Genomic DNA, 26,040 nt, shown 5'->3' with positions numbered 1-26,040 from the left:
AATCTGGAACAAATAACCTAACACATCTCTTAGACGATTTCTTCATGACACATGTAAATTTTGAATCTTGTTTACAGCTTTTTCATTCCTTCCAAAAAGTATATTCGAATCTTGGTTTCCTTTATGTCCTGAAAAACTGATAGGTCCAGTTAAAGTCATAACGTATTTAGGGCTGGAATCAGATGCTGAACACCAAACAATCCATGTCCCGGAAGACAAAATAAATAAAGCAAAAAATGAATTATCTCGTCTAGTTACACTGAAAAAAGTGCGGTTAAACGAACTACAACCCATTGTGGGGTTACTTAATTTTATGACTAAAGCCATCCCTACCGGTAGGGCATTTTTACGTAGATTTTATGATGTCATGTGCCAAGGAAAAAAGCCGTTTCACTTTATAAGAGATACTAATGATATTCTTGAAGATACGACAATCTGGCTTACTTTTTTATCTGATTTTAAAGGAATAGCGATGTTTAATGACAAAGATTGGTTAGAAAACATATATTTCGAATTATATACAGATTCCTCTGGTAATAGAAATTTAGGATGTGGCTGTTACTTTCAAGGTCAGTGGAGTGTATTTCAATGGCCAGATGACTGGGAGGCCGACATATTTCTTGATATTACGTATCTCGAACTCATACCCATAGTTCTAGCACTTCAACTTTGGGGAACGTTTATAAAAAACAAAAAGATCATGATAAGATCCGACAATGAGGCTTTAGTAAATATCCTCAACAGTAAATCGTCTAAAAATAAGCGGGTCATGAGCTTGATCCGGCCCTTAATGCTTTTAATATTACAGAATAATATTCAGTTAAGGGTAAGCACGTGCGCGGGAAGCAAAACAGCATTGCTGATTCTGTTGATCGCTTTCAGTGGTCAAGATTATACCGGGAGTTACCGACAGACACAGCAAAGAAGCCATGCAACATCCCAGAAACCTTTCTTCGGATCTTCAGCCGGAAATAAATAGACTTGTCACCGCGTACCTATCTTTAAATACCCAGAAACAGAAACAGTACAGCGCTGCCATCTCCTCGTTTACAAACTTTTGCTCTCTATCTGGTCAACAGCTTATATGGCCTCCGAATGTACAGCAAATCACTGAATATATAGCGTACATGTCTTTACAGCATTATGCATATAAATCAATAAATAGTTATATTTCCGCAATCAGCTATGTCAATAAACTTAATGACTTTGAAGATAACACGAAGAAATTTATAGTTAAACGTATGCTTGAAGCCCTACGTAGAATCAGAGGCACAAATGATACAAGGCAGCCTATAACAATACACATATTACAAAAGCTTATCTCGACATTGCAATGTATCTGTCGCTCTCAGTATGAGAACATTTTATTTGCAGCTGCCTTTTCGTTGGCTTACGTAGCTTTACTTCGGATAAGTGAGTTTACGTCATCAAATAAACGGTCACGTGACTCTGTATTAAGAAAACAAGACCTCATTATAGGCTCGAGTAAGATACGAGTGTACTTTAAATCTTCGAAGACTGATCAAACTGGAGTCGGGTCCTTTATCGATACCGATATAGATGAGCAGAACAGGTTCAGTCTGTTATGAACATATTCAGACATATCTCAGGTTTCAATCTTCGCGCGACGAAGCTAGTCCATTGTTCCGTCATTTTGATGAAACCCCCTTGACTTCCTTTCAGTTTAATGCTGTTCTTAAAAAAGCCATCAAGTTCATAGGGTTAAACAACAAGAACATAAAATCACATTCATTTAGGATTGGTGGTGCTTCTGGGATGTATCAGGATGGCTGTCTTGTAGATGCTATAAAAAGTGCAGGCAGATGGAGGTCAAATGCATACAAGTCATATATTCGCCATTGATATTCTATGAATCCGACGCCGGCTCATATTGCGACTCCGTCGACGGATCACTATCATTAGTTTCGAGAGTTTAAAAAACTTGTCCTCTGCTATCTTAAATTAATTCTCAAAAAATCTGCATTCATCCATTAGCAAAGCTAGTTTGTACTTTATCAAACCCTTACAAAATGTACATGTCGTTGTTCATTGTTATTGAATTCTCGTTAATTGTTGTTTAATTGTTTTACTTCTTTCACTTTTAATATTAATTATGAAAGTAATGATTCATATTTCGTTTAATAATTCGAAGTTTGCATACTCACATTTATGCTACAACAATAAGGTTTAAATTGAGTTGCCCCTTTAAAAACGATCGATCTAGGTGCCGGATGCCATGTCATAGTTTGAAACCAGTTGGTAGCAGTTACCCCATTTCAAAATTATAATGAATGCTAAGGATCTGCCAAATGCCGTATATAATGATAATGAGTTGCATATGCATAAATATATAATGATTCTTACATTTATTTTGGGCCGGCGATCCGCTTTTGCCTAGTAAGTAGTAACTTGCTACCACGTATAGGAAGACAGCTGTCGGATTCCTATACAATTTGAATTGGGTGTTCATAGATAATTATTATGTGATCATAGAAGATTTGTAATGCATAATATAATGAAGTATAAGATTAGAGTGTCCAGTAAATATAAATAACATATATACTGATAAATAACTTGATAAATATATTTTCCTGATGGAATCATAAGTCAAATATATAATGATATATATATATATATGTGTGTGTTACAGCTTATATAAATATTTTATCAGACCGGCAATCCATTTAGTTGTAAATATTAGCTCCGAGTAGGGAGACTGACCCCGGATATCAATACATTTTGTTCTATGTAGTTTCAAAATTACGTAAATTTTCTTGTCTGGAACATACTGTTTGGACTTCTTAACATTTCACTTTTGATGGGAAATTCATAACACTTGTACTTGATTAAGTGAGCTCCATATTTCCTATTTGCATACATACCCTAAAAACGAAATACGTTTCAGGTAAGACGATCTAATCAGTCACATTGGAGGCCACTTATCTCTTAATTTTCAGGTCCCTGTAATGTATGGATATTGGGTTCATCTTTAGTACGTGGTGCGTATCAGAGGTTATGTTACAGGCCTGACGGTATAAATCTAGGACTTTACAAATCTGTAGGAGCGAAGTTATTGTGGGATTTCATGGGCGGAATTAGAATACACCATCTTGAACAGTCAGTAGGATACATATTAGAGTTTAATGAAACACCCGACTACTTAATTATACATTGCGGAGGCAATGACATTGGCAGTATGACATCAGCCGCGATAATTGGCCAGCTAAGGTGCATTTTGAACAAACTGCATTTAAAGATGCCTGAAACAAAAATTATATGGTCCCAGATCCTTCCTCGGCGTACATGGAGGTACGTTGAGGTACATCAAGCTGAAAGAGCAAGTAAACGAATAAACAGTGCTATTAGTACCTATGTTATTAGGCATGGTGGCCATTTAATAAAATATCCAGATATAAAAGATAATCCATAAATGTTTGACAATGACGACACTCATCTTTCACCAATGGGCTATGACATCATGTTGAACACAATTTCAGGAGCAATCTATTATTTCCATACCACAAAACAGCCTGTTTTTTCCTCCATTGCAGTGACTAATTGATTCGTTCGTTTAGTAATAAATCTGTCTTAATAAAAATCTCACGTATTATCAAATTGCTAACGACTGATTAATTGAATTATTGATTGACTGATTAAATGATGTTTTACAGTTTACCGAGTTTTTTCTTGGCATCAATATATTTTGCACATTTCCACATCATGACTGGGTTGTCATCCGTTATGTTAAACCGTTTGACGGAAGGTTCTCTCATCTTTCGAGAACCTTTTTGGCGAAAATTTAACATAACGTTGAACTTTTTGCGACCGACGTCGGAGCAAATCAAATTTGATATTTAACATTTTATCTTAATCAATTACCAGTCATGATGGAAATTTTCATGCCAAGCATTAAAATAAAATAATAACGAAAATTGTAGAGCTTTTTCTTACATATAGTTTAGTTATGCACCCACGTAATAAGACGTGTGTCAGTTGATTGACCTCGTTTTTAGCTAGTCATGTTTCAAGACTATCATATGTCCTTCATCTGGGCTCGAACCCTAAAACCGCTGATAGCGTAACCACTTGCCTTTACCCCATTTAATCAAATGACTTGTTGGAAAATAATAACTAGTTTAATCGTTAGAGATTAAACCCATTATTTTTCCACATAGTCAGCTACTAGCAGACATATTGTATAATACCGTATAATTCTAGTACCACTAGCAAGTCAGTTGTCCTTGAGTCTGCGAGCTATTTTTAGCGCACTATATAAGCAGGAACTTTTCCATTCTCGGGCCTTTTACGTTTGTGGAACTCAGAGAGAATGTAGAGGACATATTATTTCACGATTATCCTTAAAAAATTAATTTCCCAACCCACCACTCCCTGTTGTTTGTGCGTTTGATTTATAATTTCAGGAATCAAGATGACCCAAAGCTTCATCATGGCTGGAATGGGATCCTTTTTGAACAAACGAGGAATTAATTTTACACTGTGGCTGTTTTGCTAACGTTCGATCATCTAGTTCGAAGGATTCAGATGAAAACACACTCATGTAATACGTAGCACAGGAAGTGCAGGTTACAGTAGCAAACTATACAGACTCAGGAGCTGAGCTCCTGTAACCGTTGTCGGTGCACGTGACATGGCTTAAACGAAAAGATAGACTGATTAGTATTAAGTTTAATACACCAGTGTGTAGTATATTGTATTTGACTAGCGAAAATTTAACATAACGTTTAACTTTTTGCGACCGACGTCGGAGCAAATCAAATTTAATATTTAACATTTTATCTTAATAAATTACCAGTCATGATGGAAATTTTCATGCCAAGCATTAAAATAAAATAATAACGAAAATTGTAGAGCTTTTTCTTACATATAGTTTAGTTATGCACCCACATAATAAGACGTGTGTCAGTTGATTGACTTCGTTTTTAGCTTGTCATGTTTCCAGACTATCATATGTCCTTCATCTGGGCTCGAACCTAAAAACCGCTGACAGCGTAACCACTTGCCTTTACCCCATTTAATCAAATGACTTGTTGGAAAATAATTGTCATATAATCACAAATAGGTTTTACTTTAAGCTTCCTATTTCAACCGAACATTACCAGCGGAGCCCATTGAACATTTTCAGAAAAAGAAAACACGTCTTCAAGGACAAATGTGCTACATATACTTTACCTGTGTGAAATCTGCATCTTATGACGTAGACGACACAAACTGATAACACTGTCAATTAAAACTGAGTGACACTTTCTTGTTTATGTTATTTTAAATAAGATTGGTAACGTTTGTATCGATCACGTATCATTTTGCCATTTCTTATGCCATTTAAATTAAGAAGGACCTCTGCTTCATAATAGACAAATGATAGATGTATTGAAAATGCATATACACTGTTTTGGCATGGAAAAACTACTCTTAATTCAACATGAACTCCTGTGATTTTCAGTGTCTTAGAATAAAGGTAACGTTTGTATCATAGAAAGTTGAACTTTACATAAGGAAAGTTTAAGTGAAAAATATATCACTACTAAGTATATCTTGTATCAAATGTTATAACATGTAGTTGAAACAAAACTAGAAATAACCTTTAAAGACATAAAAATGCTATTCTTTATATGTCAAGTTCATATATTCATAGTAGGATAGATCCATAACCTAAGTATTCCTTCATCGGCGTCATATATGTTTTATTGTTTAGGAATCGTAATAACACAAACATACATATTATGATGCAGTTATTAATAATTAGGGAACATGTATTCTTTGCATTTACTAAAAAATCCGTCATTAACTATAAAAGCGGTCAAGCGTTGTGAATTTTTGTATAAAACTTGCGCATGGCGTCAGTAAAGTATGTATCATTTTAAATTGTCTTTTGTACATTTTTTTGGATTATGGATATGATAAATCCAATTGACATTAGGTAACAAGTATAAACACATATTCATTGGAATTATAGTATGTTTAATTTGCTTCAGGAGCCTATTTTTAAACAACCACGATAAGGAACACTCGATTGTTCGTTATTTACGACCTTTAACGATAGGACGGTTTACACTATGGTTGGTTCATCTACAATATTAGTGTAGTTTAACAGCCAGGGTCACGATTCAGACCTCTTTAATTATTACATGGTAGAGAAATGTCAATTGGTTATCTCAGAAACGATGAGAGAAAACTGTAAAATTCGTTTGAAAAAAATGCACTTCACCTTATCCTCTAATTTTCGCACACTGTTCCTTTCCTTACCATCGGACTAAAATTGTGTGTTTTTTTTTTAAAAAAATACGAACTGTGATCTGCTCAAAACCAACAGTATTAGATAAGTATGTGGAAATATTCCTTCAAATCAGAAAAAATAACTTACAACCTGCGGTATATTAGGTAAAAAGACTATATTTGCAAGTCGCACTATTCCTTATCCCGTGTTTACCGGATAATTTTCCATCGATTCGAATTTCATGACCAGCATTCCAGACAAATTAAAGTGCTTTTTCCAAAGTGAAAGGTACCGGTAGATGGGGAAAACAGTGGAACAGGTTGATTGACATGTGTTATTGTCTAGATATCCTTGAAAAAGTAAAAAAGTAAGAAAAACTCACATTTTCAGTTTTGGCCGCCATTTTTTTTTCCACGGTAAGGAGTAGATCGAATAACCCCCTTGAGGGAGCATAAACACAATGTCATAATGTTATTAAACTACACAGGAATTGAGAGTAACTGTGGTCAAAATGGGAACAGAGCTCAATTAACTGATTAAGTAACTTTTATATTAAAACATATAACAAAAAAAAAACCAAAAAAGAAAGAAAACAAAGGGAAACGTATGACATTAATCCAAATTGCCGCACAAATTATCAGTCTAATGAAAATCAAACAATGTACCAACAGTAAATACAGAATTTTAGTTTAAATCTTCAACCGTTAGAAAGTAGGAACGTCTTCTTTGTGTACTCCTAAATCGTAATAGAAAAATATCGCAGATATACACCTGGTATGGCATTTTGAGTCGGAAATAGATGGAAATAGGCAACGTAAAAACAAGAGCTGTCGGAGGACAGCAACGCTCGACTATCCAACAGCCTTGTCAATATTAAAGTCGAAAAGTGGGCATAATTTTGTAAAATTGCAAAAAGGGTAATGTAACCTGTACAATGCATATCAGCTCATGCAAAGGAATTCTGTGCAATTTCAATCAATTCCCATTATGGGTACTGAGATACCAGCTTACATACAAATATTTAACCAAAAACTGTTTAGTCGAAAAAAAAAATAGCATAATTTTGTAAAAATGAGTTATGGAACGTGAGCACTGCATATCAGATTATTACAGTGAACAAGTGTGTGACGTTTCAAGTCATTTCGATTAGTATATACTGAAATACCAGCTTACATTAATAAAGAAAAAGTCGAAAATGGGACATAATCTTATACAAAAGCAAAATCGAGTATGAAACCTGTGCAGTGTAAGTCAATTTACTACAGTGAATAAGTGTGTGAAGTTTCAATCCATTCCCAGAAGTGGTTTCTGAGATAACAGCTTGCATACAAACACTTAACCAAATCGGAACGCCGACGCCGACGCATGAATGAAATTAAAAAGCGGTAAACCATAGGCACAGGTCGCCAAACACGACATAAACGAAACTATTGCAGGCTAGGTTTGCTTGAGCCTGTACAGGGACGGTATTGGAAGTGCAAGCTACCGTTCACATCCTCTAGCCGCGGACATTTACACATGTTATAAGTACCAGAATGTAATTTAGAGACATCTGCAGATGTATTCATATGGCCTTAAACGAAGCACAGAGTGCAATTCCATGAAAAGCGGCGTATGGTTCCCAGATAAAATATTGGCTGTGCCCTACACGAGAAAACAATGGGCAGAATTAAACAAATTGGAGTCCAATAGCTCCACCCATTATAGTCGAGCTAAAACATAATCAAATGCTACAGACCTATCTTTCTCCTGCAGTGTTCGTGTAAAATTGGTTAAATATTTGCAATAACTGTCATTTGTTGCAGTCCTACCCAGAAATGTGCAATTTCACCTAGCCCGCCCGCTTAGCTCAGTAGGTAAGAGCGTTGGTCTACGGATCTTGGGGTCGCGAGTTTGATCCTCGGACACGGCGTATGTTCTCCGTGACTATTTGATAAACGACATTGTGTCTGATATCATTAGTCCTCCTTCTCTGATTCATGTGGGGAAGTTGGCAGTTACCAGGTTACTTACGGAGAACAGGTTTGTACTGGTACAGAATCCAGGAACACCGGTTAGGTTAACTGCCCGCCGTTACATGACTGAAATACTGTTGAAAAACGGCGTTAAACCCAAAACAAAAAACAAATAAGCAATTTCACCTTTCTACCACAAAGACAAAAAAAAAAAAAAAAAAAAAAAAAAAACAAACAATGTCAAGCTTCCAAAAGTTTTACTGCACGTTTCGGTACTACCAGAAAATTTGGCCGTAATGATCTTAATTTAACAATACATTTTTCTTGTAATAACCATGTTATTTATTGTAATAACGAAATAGTTTCTGGTAAAAACCAGATACGAGTCATCACGAGTAAAGATCTCATGTGATACGAGTAATTTTCTTCTAATAAAATTAATTTGATAGGATATCTCGTAATTACGAGATTAGAACAGTTGTTTTGTAATAACGATATAAAATACATACATACATTTTAGAATGTCTTCACCTGGACCCGTCATTTATTAAATTACTTGATTTGTATAAAACTGTAAACTCAGCACGAACAAAGCAAGGAAAACTATTGATCAGTACATCATACGGCCAAGTTAAATTTTACATTTTGTAAAGGTACTTCAAAACATTCATAAATGTGATAAAACGAGATATGTTCGAAACTTTCCTAACAATCAGCACTGAATATCATTAGTGTTTAAAAACTTTTAATTGCAATAAATATTTATATGCAATCTAATTTAAACTCCATTTGACCTGGTATTTTTATTTAGCATTGAGACACAAATCAATGAATTGTCTTTGCCTTTAAGAGGACAATATTAGAGACATTAAATAATAATATTACAGCAATTTGAGTTTTCGTGAGGAAAGTGTTTTAGGTCAGAGAAAAGCCTCAAACCATCCATTTAGGCATAGGAAATAGAGATCAATATAATTGCACCTTTACTTATCCTACCAGGTGTTCTGTATTACAAAAATGGTTCTATTGTGACATTTGATACAAGCACAACTGTATTATCTGCACTATTAATTACTTACTGGTACTTCATTTTATTATTGGCTTGTTAAAAGTTATTTTTTTTACCATATGTAAGTTGACAGAATCATATGAACCATGTCTTGAGAGGAATCAAACATAAATGAATAAATCCTAAATGATTTTGTTGTGCAAAAAAGTATGATATTGTTACTAAAACAGTTTTCATTTTCCACTCAATTGTGTAATTGCAAGGGAAGTAAACTAATAGATCTCTACTTATAAGTACTAGCCCAAGGCAAAAGTTTTCATTCTTTGTGGATCACAACTTTAAATTAAAAATTAAAACTTCTGTTATTGATATTAACAAAACTATCATAAACTTCACATTTGTTAAATCATTTTTGGTTATTTCAAGGACTTGGAAATAAATTTCTAGAGTTTATTTAATGTAATACTATCATTGAAAATTTTAGGGTCTATCTCTAATCCATTATGTGAAAAATGGACAATCCCGGCGCGTTGCGCCTCAATTTGTCCATTACTGCACATAATGGACAGTTTTCGGCTATTCTCCTTTATAAAACCTTGCATATTGGAACTTCCATTTTTTTCTCCAGTCTGAGTTAATTAAGTAACTTAATTTTCAACTTTTGTTTCAAACACAAACCGCCGATACTTATCCGGAGTAACTCGTAAATACTGAGATGCGTGTATATATTGTTTAACGTCTTCAAACTCTGTTTTTGGTTCTATTGTGCACCAGTCTATTTTTACTCTGACTTTTTGTGAAAGTTTCTCCACTACCTTAACGAGGTCACGCAATGTTGAAGCAGACATGTTTACATCATGCAAAAATACATCTTCAATATTTGGCATTCCAGGAGGCAGCGACATTTCACCTAGTTTGATTTCCAACAACTCCACGTGTTTCACTTGACTATTAACCTTTAATTGTGTCACTTCAGGTATCTCGAACAATACTAACGTCCTTAGATCTGAATGCTGACTAAAATCTAAACTGAAAGTACACGAACGCCCGTGCTCTGTACACCATAAGCCCCGCCATCTAATCTCCGTCATTGTTTTTCTGTTTATGATATTATTCAGAAAGTCATTCATTACATCGTGACTCATCTCGGAATTGATGATATAAATTGCTTGTAACAGAGAATTATTCTGTAATGTTACAAACATTTCACGGCTCCAAGAATCAGTTAGATCCTGATTAGACGACATAACAGTGACACATTTCGACGACTTTTCCAACAGTACAGGAAGCAGCTCTTGTTCATCTCGACCCCAATAGCACATTTTATTGATCTGGAACGGTTCGTGCAGTGTACAAGAATCAATAATTTCACGTAAACTACGACCATTGGCTGTGTAGGTATTTATTGACTCCATGTTGGTTTTATTGTGTACCGCAAGCTTTGTTAAATGTGAAAAGTATTTTTCTTCTTTACAATCTTCACTAAAGAAAAAATCTTGGCAGAAAAAATTTAGTTCCTTATCACTCGTGTTTTCTTTCATACAAGAAATGTACATGTCTTGTATGTTTTTCAGAGGTACACAGATCCAATCAGTTGTAGATCTGTATTCGCTCGTATTCTTATCTCGGCTAATAACAGAACGAAATTCCTGGGATACAGAAGAAATGATTTCTGCATTCATTCCGCTGATAAAAATAAGCACTGTCGACATTTCAAGAATACTTTGCAAACTTTTGCATTTGCTTAGAAAAATTTTTCTGACATCACTTTCATTTTCACAAGAAATGTGTAATGCACAAAAGAATTCCTGTATTGTTTTGTGTGAAAATGAAACTTTAGAAATTTGTTTGATAAGTGTCTTTTCTGTACTTTGTGTTAATAATCCTGAGTCAAGACTTAATTTCAAAGAATTTGGTGAGAGAAACTTATCTGCCACTGACTTGTAAAAAACAAGAGTGTTTTCCTTTGTTTCACTGAATAAAGTTTCAAATGCTAACTTACCCAAATCTTTCAGATATGTGCAGTATTGATTACAATGTTCATGTTCACTGAAGCAGTGTGGGATATCACTCTGGGAGGGTTCGCATGTTGGTTCCATTTCCGGATGTTTGCTTAAAGTTCTTGACAGTAGGAGTTCAACAATGCTTGCATATAGTCCACACTTTGACTGTCCTAGTGGAACATCTTCACACCATAAACAAATGAGATACATCGAAAGAAGGGGGACGGATTCCAGATCCTCGAGTTTATTTTCTTTAATTTTTTTATTTAATTGTTTGGCCAAGAGTTTTGCTTCAGCAACATCGAGATTCTTTATTTTTGAAATCGCTCTTTCCTCTAATATTTGTGCTGACTCGGAGGTTAGTTTTACTAGTTCCACTTTCTTACCTATTTCACTATTTTTAAGATTTAACACACCTAATTTCCAAGGTCTTGTTGTTGTAAGGATTACACACTTTTCACGAGCATTACGATGAGGGATTGTTTTTGGCACTTTTGTACATTTCTTTTCAGGATGGACCCACTCATCTAGAGCGTCCAGAATAATTAAAGATCTTTCCCGGTGCAGAATTCCCTGTATAGAATTTATTGTCATTTCGGAAGACCGTGACAAATTTTGTATAATTTGATTCATTATCAAATCATCAATGCTGCAGTCATCAGAAGAATCCCGTAATAACACAAGAAACAAGAACTCAAAACCAAGCATGGCATTTATCGCATCTTCTGAGAAGTACTTTTTGTATTTCATTCCGGGACGATGAGCCTGGCACCATGTGACAGCAAGAAATTTTGAAAATGCAGTTTTTCCAAATCCAGCATCAGCGGTTAAATATATTTCACAACTGTTTTCAGACTGGAATACGTCCGACAACGATTTGACCGGCGTTTTAGTCTCTTTCCCTGCTGGCTTTTTGTCTTGCTTTTGAATGAAATTCATTTCAGGCAAAATGTAAAAATTTATAAGGGGAATGTCATGGCCATTGACTAGGGGTGACAGTGGTATTGTACTGTATCTTGTTTTGTAGAAGGCAGCCAAATCGTCTTTCAGCTCTGAAATAAAGTAAAACGAGAAACGCGGCAATGCCACGAAACCAGGTTTACAACACTTTTCATAAGAATAAACAAAAGTGCCAGAATGTCACAATATACGCCCGTCAAAGCAAATTTCTTTACTCTAGCACATGTATTTGCAGATGTAATTTTAATTTTGTGGTTGTTTAGTAATCATTGTAATTCTTTTGTTTTTCCAAGTCCACAAAAAAACTCCTTACCAGGTAGAGATACCTTACAATACACCTAAAATTAGAAAGTAACAACTATGTTGTACCACAGAAAAGTGGTCTTGGTTTTTCCCTACGGTCAATTATAAAAAAGTTACAATATAAGTTATTTATAGTAACAACTAAGGGAAGTTAATCTTAAAAAAGAAAAAAAAATACAAAAAAAAAAAAATTGTAAGTCCACACAGAAATCCTTACCAGGTAGAGATTGGTCAAAATACACCTCAAAATTGGATGTAACATGCATGTTGTACTACAGAAAAGTGGTCTCGATTTTTCCCTACGTCTAGTAATGAAAAAGTTACAATATAAGCTATTTATAGTAACAACAAAGGGAAATAATTCTAAAGAAGGGAACTGCGCAAGACACTTCGTCTCATGATGGTGTATAATTGTGCCAAGTTACATCAAAATCCCTCTATGCATGAAGAAGATATGCTCCGGAAAAAGTTTTAATTCTTTTTTCCTTTGACCTCTAAGTGTGACCTTGACCTTAGACCTAGGGACCTGGTTCTTGCGCCTGACACTCCGTCTCATGATGATGAACAATTGTGCCAACATTCATCAAAATCCCTCCATGCATGTAGAAGATATGCTAACCCTTACCCTAACCTAACCCTAACCCTATTTTTAGTAACAATGACCTTGACCTTGATCCCAGAAACCCCAAAATCAATCAAAAGCTAGAACTTTATATAAGTTTTCTATACACCAAGTTTCATCATGATAGGTCATTCCTAAGTTAAGTTATTGACCGAAAACCCTTTTGCTTTTTTAAGTAACAGTGACCTTGACCTTGACCCGAGAAACCCCAAAATCAATCCCAGCCTTTGTCTTAATATAAGCTACATACATACCAAGTTCTATTTAAATATCTTTACTGAAACAAAATTTATTGACCGGAAACCCTTTTTCTATTTTAAGTAACAGTGACCTTGGCCTTGACCCCAGAAACCCCAAAATCAATCCCTGCCTTTTTCTTGATATAAGCTACATACATACCAAGTTTTATTCAAATATCTTTACCGAAACAAAAGTTATTGACCGGAAACACCAGTTTGACGACGCCGCCACCGCCGCCGCCCGCCCGCCCGACCGACATCTACCCCAAGATATAAACATTTCAGTGCGAAAATTCAAGCCAGCATAGCCCGTCACAATATAATCATTATGAAAGATGCAATCTGTTTTGATATAAACTGAAAGAAAGCGACCTAACAAAATTAGCAATTGACATATTTTTTTCTTAAATGGCTATTGACCCCTGATAAACGAATTATTGACCATTTATCCCACTGGATCCATGTGGGAAACAGGTTATAGTCCGTTCTTTCATTTTAATGCCAACTAGTCTTTCAGTCCTTAAGACGGCATTCAAAGTGTATGTTGCTTCTGTTTTATACGGCCCCGACGTTATTCATACCGATGTTAATTAACTCCAAGACACCTCTAAGAAACTTTAAATTGAATTTTTATTATTTTATTTTCAAAATTCAACATTTAGCGCATACAAATGTGAAAATACGGAGTATATTATAATTATATGGAATTGTGGAGGAAAATGTGTTCTGAAAGGCTCTTTAAATAGCCCAGAATGCAGGAAATAAAGCGCTGAATTTAAGAATTTTCAAAGAGCGGGGGAGCGGGGTGGGGTTGTATGACCCCGGTCCCTAGAGCGGGTCGGTACAGTTCTTTTTCAGCCTGTTCAACAAAAACTTCTACTTTTAAATGGCTAACATCCACAAAATACACATCAAATCGTTTAATGTATAAAGAGAAATATTTGTCATTGTAAGGGTTTGGTTGGAACCTCACCCTTGAGTTAACTGGCTGGATCCGCGCATGATATTTATTACATTATTTCTGGTCTAAAAGTCACAAATATAAAAAAATAAAACTGAACATTAACTTTTGACGTCACGTAATAAAACACGTACTGAATGTACCTCAAAAATTAGTCTTAACTATTGACTGATAAACCATTCAGTAAGTGAAAATTCTCATCATACATCTGAAGTTAAAGGATATGAGATTAACATCAAATAAATTGTTAGAGAGCATTCAATCTGCAAACCACATATCAAAAGAACAAAAGAAGGCAACGGATATAAATGATGCAACAAGTATGATGCCAAATGTGTTTGAAAAAAAATGAAAAAAAAGAAGTTGTGTTGCAAAATACAAGTTGAATAAAACAATCACACATAAAAGTTTCGTTAATAGGCGCATGTCTATTTCACAAAGGCGATGTTGTCCAAGTTTCATTTCGATTAAATAGACACTGATGGAGTTGGGTGCATAATTTTTCTGATGGAACTGTAATATTTCAATGTTCTTAAAACTTTAACTGCAGAACAAATAACAAATATGAAGTCCCCAAAATATGTCCATGTCATGTTGATGAGGTATAGATATACCAAGTTACATTTCAGTTGCATAGAGACTGCAGGGGAGCTGAGTACAAATTGTTGTGATGCAAGTATAACATACTGAAGTTCAAACGGGCCGTGGCTGAACAAAACAAAATCCATCATACGTCCCGGTAATATGCGCTGATTCACTTCTTGTCGATTATGTATACCATGTTCCGTTTCAGAAGTACAAAGAGTATAGGGGTGTTGATTACACAATGCTCTTATGTAGCTGTAATATTTCAAAAGATTAAAAGTCCACTAGGATAAACTCCAGAGAAAAAAACTACATTTTATTTCAGTTTAGCTGGACCATAACCGTAGTAGATAAGAACGAATGAAAATATGACGGACGGACGGACAGACGGACGAACAGTTATTAAAAATATGCCTCCCGTATCTTCGGCACATGAGGCATAAAACGTAGTACATTGTACCAGTGGTCGTGGACTCAAGTCCTGCTGGTGCCACGACCATGTGCTCTCATATGACACCAGTACTGTGGATTCGAAAGTGGTTCAAATAAGCTTGAAGCTTTTCTTCGCAATCGAGCTAAAATAATTAAGCGTAAACCAAAAGCATAACCAAGAAAATACAAAAAGTTAATATAATTATAGTTGTCTGAGTTGTTATCTATTTAGTCTAAAACAGCCGACATTTTATCGACAGGTTTTTATCCAAAGCAAGAACCTATAATTTCCTAATACTGACATAAAACGAAGAATTTGGCGAACCTGAAATGAATCTACATAGTTTGATTTCATTTATGCCTTTTAATTAATATTTTATTGATATTTTCTATCATCTTAGACTATACCGACACACTAACTTAGGCTGCAACCAGCGTCTAATAAAATAAACAGGAGTTCTTTATTAACGCTATCTGCGTCATAAGTGTCAAAATCTATGGAATCGCTCTAGAGACATAGAAAAAATGAATTAAATCTCTTTCGTACGTTTTTCAAATGATTAAGTCATGCGTCGAATGTTACAAGTCATTTAAACGTTTTTTGTTGTTGTTCTTTTTTTATCACTTATATGTATATGACTTAAAACACGCACATACGATTACCACTCACATCTAAAGGTCTTAGACCTTACCATGCTAAATTTCCATAATGAAGTAGTCTATCTTCCAATTTGGATAGTACCATTAGATGTTAAAAGGGGTCTTACCAAAACGATAACGTCTAAATAGCGAATAGTGCAGATCATGATCACACTGCATGGATGTGCAGGCTGATCATGATCTACACTGGTTAAGGAAGAATCAATCGTGTCCAACATGGTGAGGGTTATAACGTGCACTCTGAAGATGTCTGCAGTCACTTAAATGCTTTCGTAAAATTATCTTCCTAGAGGAGAACAACGAGGTGAATAGGTAAGATTATGAGCGTGTGCCACACGTTAGAACAACGTTTCGACTAGCTAGATTTAGTAAAAGACCATTAGAAGTTGCTTTCAGTCTTAAAGTTTAGATAAGGCACAGTAAATATTTGCCAACACTGTGCTTTTAGGAATATATGCTTATGAAATTTTTCTGTGATGTATGTAGTTCTGCAAAGTTTTATCACAATCTGTTCAAAAATAGCAGAGAATAAAACGCAAAGTTCGCATTTCAAGGTTAAGTCTAAATTGCAGACATAAAACCTTTAATATTAGCGGAACATCTTAAGTAGCATGGGCTGATCCAGGATTTTGGATATTTAATTGTTAATATGAAATAAAGAAGGAATTGAATAATCCATTTCACGAACTATATGCGCATGCGCCAACTAATTACCGTTTACTCGGAATAGCAAAAGTTGATCTTCACCTGATGTACAATTATTGACAAGATCAAATTCACACTTTTTACGCAAATGGCGTCGAAAAATCACGTTTTTGCCTAAATAGTCATGACGTTGTTTTTACGGCGATTAATTTAGTTTCGGGGCGCCCATTCAATTCAAAAAGTAATTTATTTCATTTAATATAATAGGCCCGTTGCAACCTATACGGTAATGTAAGTGTTGAAACCTATATGGTGATGTAATTTTCAAATATGCACTCCGACTATTCGCAGAGGGAATTCTTACTTAGTGCAAAAAGTAATGCCACAATATTTCTACTTAATTATCGTTTTCGAGTGGAATGACAAAGAAATGTGTAAAAACCGTTCCATAAATATTTTTTGTTGAAAACGTAAAATTATATCTATGAAAATTGGGAAGTTTAAAGGGAATTCCGATAGATTTTTATGCGCATCTTTCTGCGCAGCCGACACTTTCTATGGAAAACTGAAATAAAGTCAACATTTGTTGAAACATGTTACAGACAATCTTAAATATGAGGAATCTTGAATAAAATAACATTTTTGATAAGTTTTATCAGTAATCAAATGTTGATACTGGTTTATGTTGTATTGACAAGTATCATGCCTGACAGGTATCTTGCTATTTTTGTGGTTGTGTTTTCACATCGCATTTTGGTACAAAGACAGTGTTGTTCATATAATGTAAGATAATTGACTTAGTACTGATAAGACAATATCACCTTTCAGATTATTTAGTATTCAATTATAGAAAGAATTAAGAATTTTAAAAACATTTTTAACTTCTAGCAGACATACATGTAATCAATTTGGCCAGGTTCGCGCCATTTTCCGTCCGAACAGGTGTTGTATTCTTGCGGTCTTAACATAAAATTTAGCCTGGTGACCCATACATTTTTAGCAATTTTAAGTTCACAAAAGTAAATATGAAACAACATTTTTTCCCCATTTGTACCCATTATTGTAAGGATAGAGTATTACAAATATGACAATGATATCAAATAAGTATATAATAAAATGTGTAAAAAGAAAAAAAACCTTATTGTGCTGTCTTGATGTATATTTTGGTTGGTATTTATAAAAAAGCAGAAAATTATGAAAATGTTGAAAAATCGCTAGCAGTTTCCGCCACAGTGGGTGTGTTCAAAACAATTTTTCACAAAAACAAGCCTTTTGACCTATTGTTTTTATTTGTTCATTGTTTTCAGTACAAATTTTCCTATCATATATGTGAATTTAAAAAATTTCTATGAAGGAAAAAAACTATAGGAATTCACTTTAAGGACACTTAAAACGTTACGTCTTTCTTCCAGCGTTTTCCAACCAAGCTCACATTGTCTTTAGAATTTTTTTTCAGCATTTATTTTACGGTTTGAAGCGTTATTAAATAATTTTCCATATTAAGTTAAAGCCCGTTTCAACTGCTTCATAAATAGTTAAATTCAGTTTTCCCCGAAATCCGGAGATGTTAGTTTGAGCCCGAGAGCTATGGCAAGCCAATTATCCAATAATTACGTGAACCCCGGATCACGGTCGAAAAACTAGGATTAACGATCGATAAGCTAGGTTTTTTGAACGTAAAACTAGTTTTTTTTTTTCAAATACTAACCTATGTTTTCGAGTGAAAACATCAGATACCGGGCGTAAACCATAGTTTACGCTCGTGAACCCAGGTTTACGTTCGATAAACTAGACTTCTCGATTGAACTATGAATTTCAGTCGTTATCATATGTTTACGACCGTAAACTTGGGTTTACGAACGTGAACCTACGTTTACGAGCGTGAACCATGGTTAACGACATTATCCTATGTTTTCGCTCGAAAAAAATAGGTTAGTATTTGAAAAACCTGGTTTTACGTTTCAAAAACCTGGTTTATCGAACGTAAACCTAAGTTCACTCTCGTAAACCCAAGTTCACGTTCGTAAACATAGGTTCACGCTCGAAAATATAGGTTCAGGTCAATAAACTATGGTTCACGGTTGTAAACATAGGTTCATGACCGTAAACTCATGTTCACGCCCGAAATTCATTGTTGATTCCATAATCCTAATTTACCTACCGGCTTCCTTGTTCCGATGAGGTCTAAAAACACTTTATAGACCACTTAACAGGTCCATAACAACCGTTTCTACCGTTTACACGAAAATGACGAAAAATCTCAAGTGTCTGTAGCAGAAATCGAACCCGAGTCGCTCGGATGAAAGTCCAATAATCTAACCACTGAGCCAAATTGTCGACACACTTACGCACTTGTCAGAGATTAAATTTAAACAATGCAGTAGAATCATGAGAAACCCGTGCCTGTCATTTAAGGTAAATGCGTGACTGGTTCCGTATATATAGTATCACTTGTTTCAAAAAAGTACGTTTTAGTGAGAAATTTCCGACCAGTTTTACATATCTTGAAAATTTATCTAAACATTACTTTACTGTAAAGTTTTAACGTTCTATTCGAAAGGTATTGATACTTGTCTAAAAGTTAATACAAACTCGTCTGTCTAGGAGGAGAACGCCTCATGAAACGGGACATTTTATTTTACAATGAAAAAAAATGACAATGATGTAATTGCAACAAATTCAAAGAACACAAATTATTTGAAAAACCTGGTTTATCGAACGTAAACCTAAGTTCACGCTCGTAAACTCAAGTTCACGTTCGTAAACACAGGTTCACGCTCGAAAATATATATTTTATTTTACAATGAAAAAAAAATTACAATTATGTAATTGCAATAAATTCAAAGAACACAAATTTCCTCTATGTTATTTTTTAATCTGCTATTGTAAATTGTGACGATTTTTCTGTACAATCAACATGGAATATAAATTTAGAAAATAGCCGCCCAGTTTAATGATCGTGATACATTCCAAACGTGTCTGAAATAAGACTGACAGTTTAAACATATTTAAAGGCAGTTTTAGGTAGTGGTATTTGATGGGTAACTGCTTGGTTTCTGAAAAATGTTCTTATTTTGCTGAATGTTGTTAATTCATATCAAGTTAACAGTTGACATTTTATGCTTTTAACCTTTCGCCTGCTAAATTTCTATAATGGACTGGCCTATCATACAATTTTGATAGTGACATTTATTATTTGAAGGTGTGTTTACTGAAAATGAACTGACTAAATAGTGAACAGTGCAGACCATGATCAGACTGCACGGACAGGCTAAAGGTTAAATATCATAAGATACTTTGCACTGTACAAAGTTTTATCAAACTGACAGTCTTTCATTCGTGTAAAACTGTCAGTTTCCTTGATTCTATACTTGTATTTATGTCCACAAGTATCTGACAACTTCACGTGAATCAGATGTGGAGGACCAGAACGACTTTAAACTATATAATATTTATACAAATCGTTGCCATGTCAATCAAGACAGAGGCCTCGAATTAATTAGTTTTACTCATTACTTTCATTGTCAAGAAGACTGAAGGTTTTTATATCTACTCGATGGTCTGCGCGCACTGTTTCAGCACATTTCGTTTCGTCTTTTAGGCGTGTGCCTGATCACCTTATATTATTATAGCATTTCTTGTGATAATGTAAATTAAATGATGAATCTATATCAATACTTTTAATACGGCAATGTATATTTAGGTAGCAAATTAAGGAACTATATAAACTTAAAATTTCTTATATTAATTATAGAAAGACGAGAGCTGTCACTATTGGTGACAAATGCCCCTGAAGTCGGCCCCAGAATGCCACAGTTATATGCGCAAAAAAATCACATATCATTTTGTGACTTTGGCCTTGTCCTAAGAGGTCTTGGTCATAAACGTGACACATCTATCCAATATGGTAATAGTTTGTGTCAACTGGTTTTCAAATCCCTTGATGAATGGCAGAGTTGTGGGCCAGACAAGAAACATCTTTGACTTCTAAATGTGACCTTGACCTTTGAGCTACGCTCGCTCGGTTCACAAATCCCTCACAGGTCTATAAACACAACGCAGACCTATTCCTCAAACAATAACTATTACATATCGACCGTAAACCATGGTTTACGTTTGATAAACTAGGTTTCTCGATTGAACTATGAGTTTCGGTCGTTATCCAATGTTTACTCTCGTAAACCCCGGTTCACGCTCGTAAACCATAATTTACGAACATGAACCTTTGTTCACGACCGTGAACTGGGGTTTACAATCGTGAACCTACATTTACGAGCGTGAGCTATGGTTCACGGCGTTATCCTATGTTTTCGCTCGAAAATATAGGTTAGTATTCGAAAAATCTAGTTTTACGTTCGAAAAACCTCGTTTTCGCTCGAAAATATAGATTAGTATTCGAAAAACCTGGTTTTACGTTCAAAAAACCTAGTTCATCGATCGTTCATCCTAGTTTTTCGACCTTGAACTAGGGTTCACGTAATTATTGGACAACTGGCTTGCCATAGACAGCGCTTCGTGAAGTTGTAAAGTTGTCAACTGCTTACGGAATGTGCCTACTAATTAGAAAATATAGATAGGCTGTGTACGCAGACCGCCGTGACATACTTGGAAGATTGTTTAGAAACGGCGTAAACCCAACACAAAATTAATAATGGACATATAATACATAAGTGCAATAATCTATTTATTTGAAGTTGTTGGGTTCCGTTTCGAAATTTTGTTTAATATAATTTAAAGGTAATAATAGTTGTTTGTTTGTTTTATTTCCGTTTCCTTTAACATTTTTGTCACAAGCACTGAACTCCTTCCACAGTAACTTACAATTGTCCTATTGACAAATATTATTTACGGTGGAGTGATCGTACCGGACACCAAGCCTGTGATCGCTCAATAGACGGGCGAACGCTCCAATCATAGTGTAATTCGTTTGGACATGATGAGTGAGGGTAGTTTCTGACTGAACGAATAGGACAAGAGACTATCTTTTAAGGATCAGTTGTATTTGAAGTTTCAAAACTAGAATTACATTAAAATCTGCATTGCACATACTTAGTAACCATGGTTTAAAATGTTCATTTAGAAAGATCTTCTTCCGGAATATAAGAGGATCTTCCGGTCTGTCCCTCTTTTTATCCTTTATATGGAGTTTTTACCGGTAAAAATCACAGCATAATTGAAGAAATCGCAGACCACAGCAACAGAAAATCAGAATTTGTTCGTACGTACGAACAAAATTCCAAATAAAATTTACAAATTCTTGTTCAATTCTCACATTTTTAAATACAATTTGGAATTTTGTTCGCACGTACGAACAAATCATGACTGTTAGTATGTACGAACAAATCTTGACTGTTAGTATGTACGAACAAATCCTGACTGTTCGTATGTAAGAACAATAATCCATATTCCGTATTATTTTTCAGTTCTGACATCCACTTCTAACAGCCTGGATTTGTTCGTACGTACGAACAAATGAGAGAACTGCAAAAGAATTGACTTTTTAAAAAATGCAATTTGAAATTTTGTTCGTATGTACGAACAAATCCTGATTGTTCCTACGTACAAACGATAATCCATATTCCGTATCATTTTTCAGTACTGACATTTTGTTCAAACATTTTTTTTTATAAAATCATTCTTTTTTCAGTTCTCTCATTTGTTCGTACGAACGAACAAATGCAGGTTGTTCATACGTACGAACAAATGATTGTGAGAAATGAAAAAGAATTTTTAAAGCAGTTTGGAATTTTGTTCGTACGTCCGAACAAATCCAGGGACTGTATGCAAACTATTAATTTTCAGTTCTGACATTTTGTTTGAACAACCCAGATTTGTTCGTACCTACGAACAAATTTCCAAATTGCATTAAAAATTTATTTCTCATTTCCCATAATCCTTTGTTCGTACGTAGGAACAGCCTGAATGTGTTCGTACGTACGAAAAAATGTGAGAAAAGAAAAAGAAATTTAATAAAAAAAATTGCAATCTGGATTTTTATTCGCACGAACGAACAAATCCAGGGACTGTATGCAAAAGATTAATTTTCAATTCTGACACTTTGTTTGAACAGCCCATAATAAGTTCACTAAAGCCTTATATGGCCTGTGCAATTTTGACAATTTTCAAATTGGCTGATATTTGATAAAAAAAAAAACAACTATATATTGTTTACTACCAGAATGTTTATCTACTGCAAGGAATTTAGTTTTTATAAATAAATTTATGATTTTGCTCACAACATGCCATTGAATATTGCTGAAATCGCAGAATTTTGAAAAACGGTCATTTTTTTACCATATTTAGGTCATAAGGGAATGGTTTTAGTAGTGAGCACACTCAAGGACCACAAAAATATTTTGACCATTGGTCCAGCTTATTTCCTAGAATTTATGGTAATTTTTTGATTGTGGTCGACAGTTGTGCTCATAACGAAAATTTTTGATATGTTTAAAAATTTGATTAAAAACTGAAAGTTTCCCATACCCATAATGTTAAAATTGTTTTCAGTTATGTCGGACTCCGATATTTTCCTCTATAATGAATATATAATACAATACTACTTGATGAAAGAAAACATGTTCTTTACTAAATTTAGAGACTTTCGATTTTAGGCCATTTTGGTGCAATTGGTACAAATGAGAGAACAGAAAAAGAGTTAATTAAACAAAATGCAATTTGGAATTTAGTTCGTACGTACGAATAAATCCAGCGTCTGTATGCAAATGATAAACTTCAATTCTGACATTTTATTTGAACAGCCCAGATTTGTTCGTACGTACGAACAAATTCCCAAATTGCATTTAAAAATTCTTTTTCATTTCTCACAATCATTTGTTCGTATGTACGAACAACCTGGATTTGTTCGTACGTACGAACAAATGAGAGAACAGAAAAAGAATTAAATTTAAGAAAAAATGTAACTTGGAAGTTTTTTCGTATGTACGAACAAATCCAGGGTCCGTATGCAAGAGATTAATTTTCAGTTCTGACATTTTTTTAAAACAGCCTAGATTTGTTCCATATGGGAAAATTAGACCCATCGATTTTTCACACGAGTGAAAATATTTTATATAGTGCAAAGAAGGAGCCCTTTACTTTATTTATATTCCTGGGAAAAGTATTATAGCTATTTTAGCTTTGCAAACGATGTGATAATATTCAATGCATTGTCTTTCTTGTGAATATTTTATTTTAGAAATGAATTTAAAAGAAAATGGTCTTTTCTTGCGTATACTTTATGTCTGTCTATCTACAATTAGAAATATAGTAGAATATGGATAATTTGCTGAAATTTCTTCTGTTTAAAAAAGAATAAATAGACTCTTATGTGTGCTTAAAGACCTTTGCAGACGACTTAGTAATCTATATTCATTTAGCTATTGTTTCATACTAATTTCAGTTTTCTATGTGAAGAAGAAAATGATCTTTTTTAAGCATTTTGCAGATGAGTATAGGTTTTTTTTCCTTATCGGAAAGACTCGAACATTCTCGTTTGTTTCCGTCAATTCTTAAGGAATTTAAGCTCTTTAACGGTAAAGACTGATATATTCTCACCCGCTAAACAGCACACATCTACGGATTTATAAATTAGTGGACGCTCCATAATATGATTTGTTTACAGCCAATAGTCAATTTTAAACAGCTTGAGGATCGAAGTTCAAAATTTAAAAAAGAAACGTTGAAATTTTAGGCGGCATATTTTGGGCTAGTTTGAAGGAGAAAATCAAAATTCAAGTTTTGAAAGGATGATGTTTAATTTCGCTTACAGTGAAATTCGCACATACTCGGAAATCGAAATTAAAATAAAAGAATTCATCGAATTTCGAGGTAGAATTTAAATTAGATCCAGCAGGGTGACCGAAATTCAAATATTTTGAGGGGAGCGGTCGTCCAATGAATAATGTGTCGGCCGCTCAACCAAGCAGTCGTGGGTTCGAGCATCCGTGAAAGGGGTCACGACCATGACTTCTCATATGACACCAGTACTTGGTTTTCCCGGAAGTTGGATGTGTAAAAGATAGTTTCACATTCAATACCAGTTTTAAATTCGATTGCTTTGAAAATTCGAGCATGCTTGAAATATAATACCGAGAATAATCTATTTAGATTTTTTTAACAAGGAACTGAATTCAATAAACGCTTGATGCCCCCGGTGGCATCCTCGTCGATATAAAGCAACCTAAGTCCAAAACGAGGTCAAGTTCAAGGTCAAGGTCAAACTGAGGTCAGGTGATGTCTGAAGATAAGGAATGGTCACAGGTTACATCTGCATTAGTATCAGGTCATTCTAGTAAGGGGTATTGATGCTAGACGAAACGGTCCCATTTGGTTAACCTCGTACGGTCGGACGGACGGACGTACAGACGGACGGACGGACGGACGAACGAACGAACAAACGAACGAACAGACGGACGGACGAACGAACGAACGAACAAGATAATCACTATATGCCTCCCGCATCAGTAGATGCCGGGGCATAAAAACTTGAATTTCGATATTTCCGATCTTGCACGATTTTTAATGTTTGAATCTTGAGCAGACGCAGTTTCAGCATTATACTGAAATTCAGCTTTTCAAAATTGAAAGTACGATTTTCGAGATGGCTTGACACTAATTGCTTGCTCGATATTTGACTTTTTTTCATTTCAATATCAATCTTGGAACAGGTTCATTCAATACGAGATCGAAATTTGGCTTTTGGAATATTATAAATTTCGATCATTGAGCTGGCCCGAAATTAAAAGTTATTTTGCAATTTGACGTTTTTCTATCTTCAGGTGTAGCTTAGGATCGATCTTCGAGCTGGCATAAAATTCTAAGCTAGTTGGACACCGCTCACGACATAATAATAAATGTGCAGTTATTTGATTACATAAAAACTACTTAAAATCTTTATTTCATAATCATGAACATCAAAGAAAGTATTATAAAAGCGAATTTCCATCTGATAGTAAGAAAGTAGAAATTACTTTTGAAATGTCGTTGTTTGGTTTTATAATAATGTGTTTGTTGAGAATACCGTTATAAATGGTATTCTGATTAAACCACCAATAGCCATTTAGGTTTCTATTTTTCTAATCTTTTTGTAATCACTGTAAATTAGACTTAACAATATCCCTAAATCTGTATGATCAAAAGTATTAAAGTTTAGCAGTATATCACAAAACAACAGATTGTTTTAGCGAGTACACAGCATCTTGACACACAACCTATCTGTCCAATACATGTTTTACTGTTCTGTCCCATGGAGTTGGATACTTAAAATATTCTAAATGAGTTGTCCCCCTTGAAATAAGAATGCCATTTGTAAAGAAATAAATGTAAACAATAGTCAAAACGATGTTTTACCTAGTTAAGTAAAGTTTAAACACTCGCACGATGTTGCAAATGCATCAAAACGAAGACATGTAACAACTTATTTAAAAATGGTG

The 26,040-nt window shown here is 34.6% G+C and overlaps 1 protein-coding gene across 1 annotated transcript in view; it reads right to left on the bottom strand.

The window, feature by feature from the left end:
* Positions 1-10,769: 10,769 nt before the first annotated feature.
* LOC123543639 (uncharacterized) overlaps positions 10,770-26,040 on the bottom strand; it is a 35,998-nt gene continuing 20,727 nt past the window's right edge. The window contains exons 4-5 of the mRNA XM_053536012.1: positions 11,070-12,254; positions 10,770-10,828 (exon numbers count right to left, since the gene is read on the bottom strand). Of these exons, the coding sequence (XP_053391987.1) occupies positions 10,770-10,828; positions 11,070-12,254 (1,244 nt within the window). The remainder of the gene's footprint in view (positions 10,829-11,069; positions 12,255-26,040) is intronic.

This window comes from Mercenaria mercenaria, unplaced genomic scaffold (assembly GCF_021730395.1).
Source record: "Mercenaria mercenaria strain notata unplaced genomic scaffold, MADL_Memer_1 contig_662, whole genome shotgun sequence".
Lineage (NCBI taxonomy): Eukaryota > Metazoa > Mollusca > Bivalvia > Venerida > Veneridae > Mercenaria > Mercenaria mercenaria.
The sequence above is the reverse complement of the archived record's forward strand: the minus strand, read 5'-3'. Positions and strand labels throughout refer to the sequence as shown.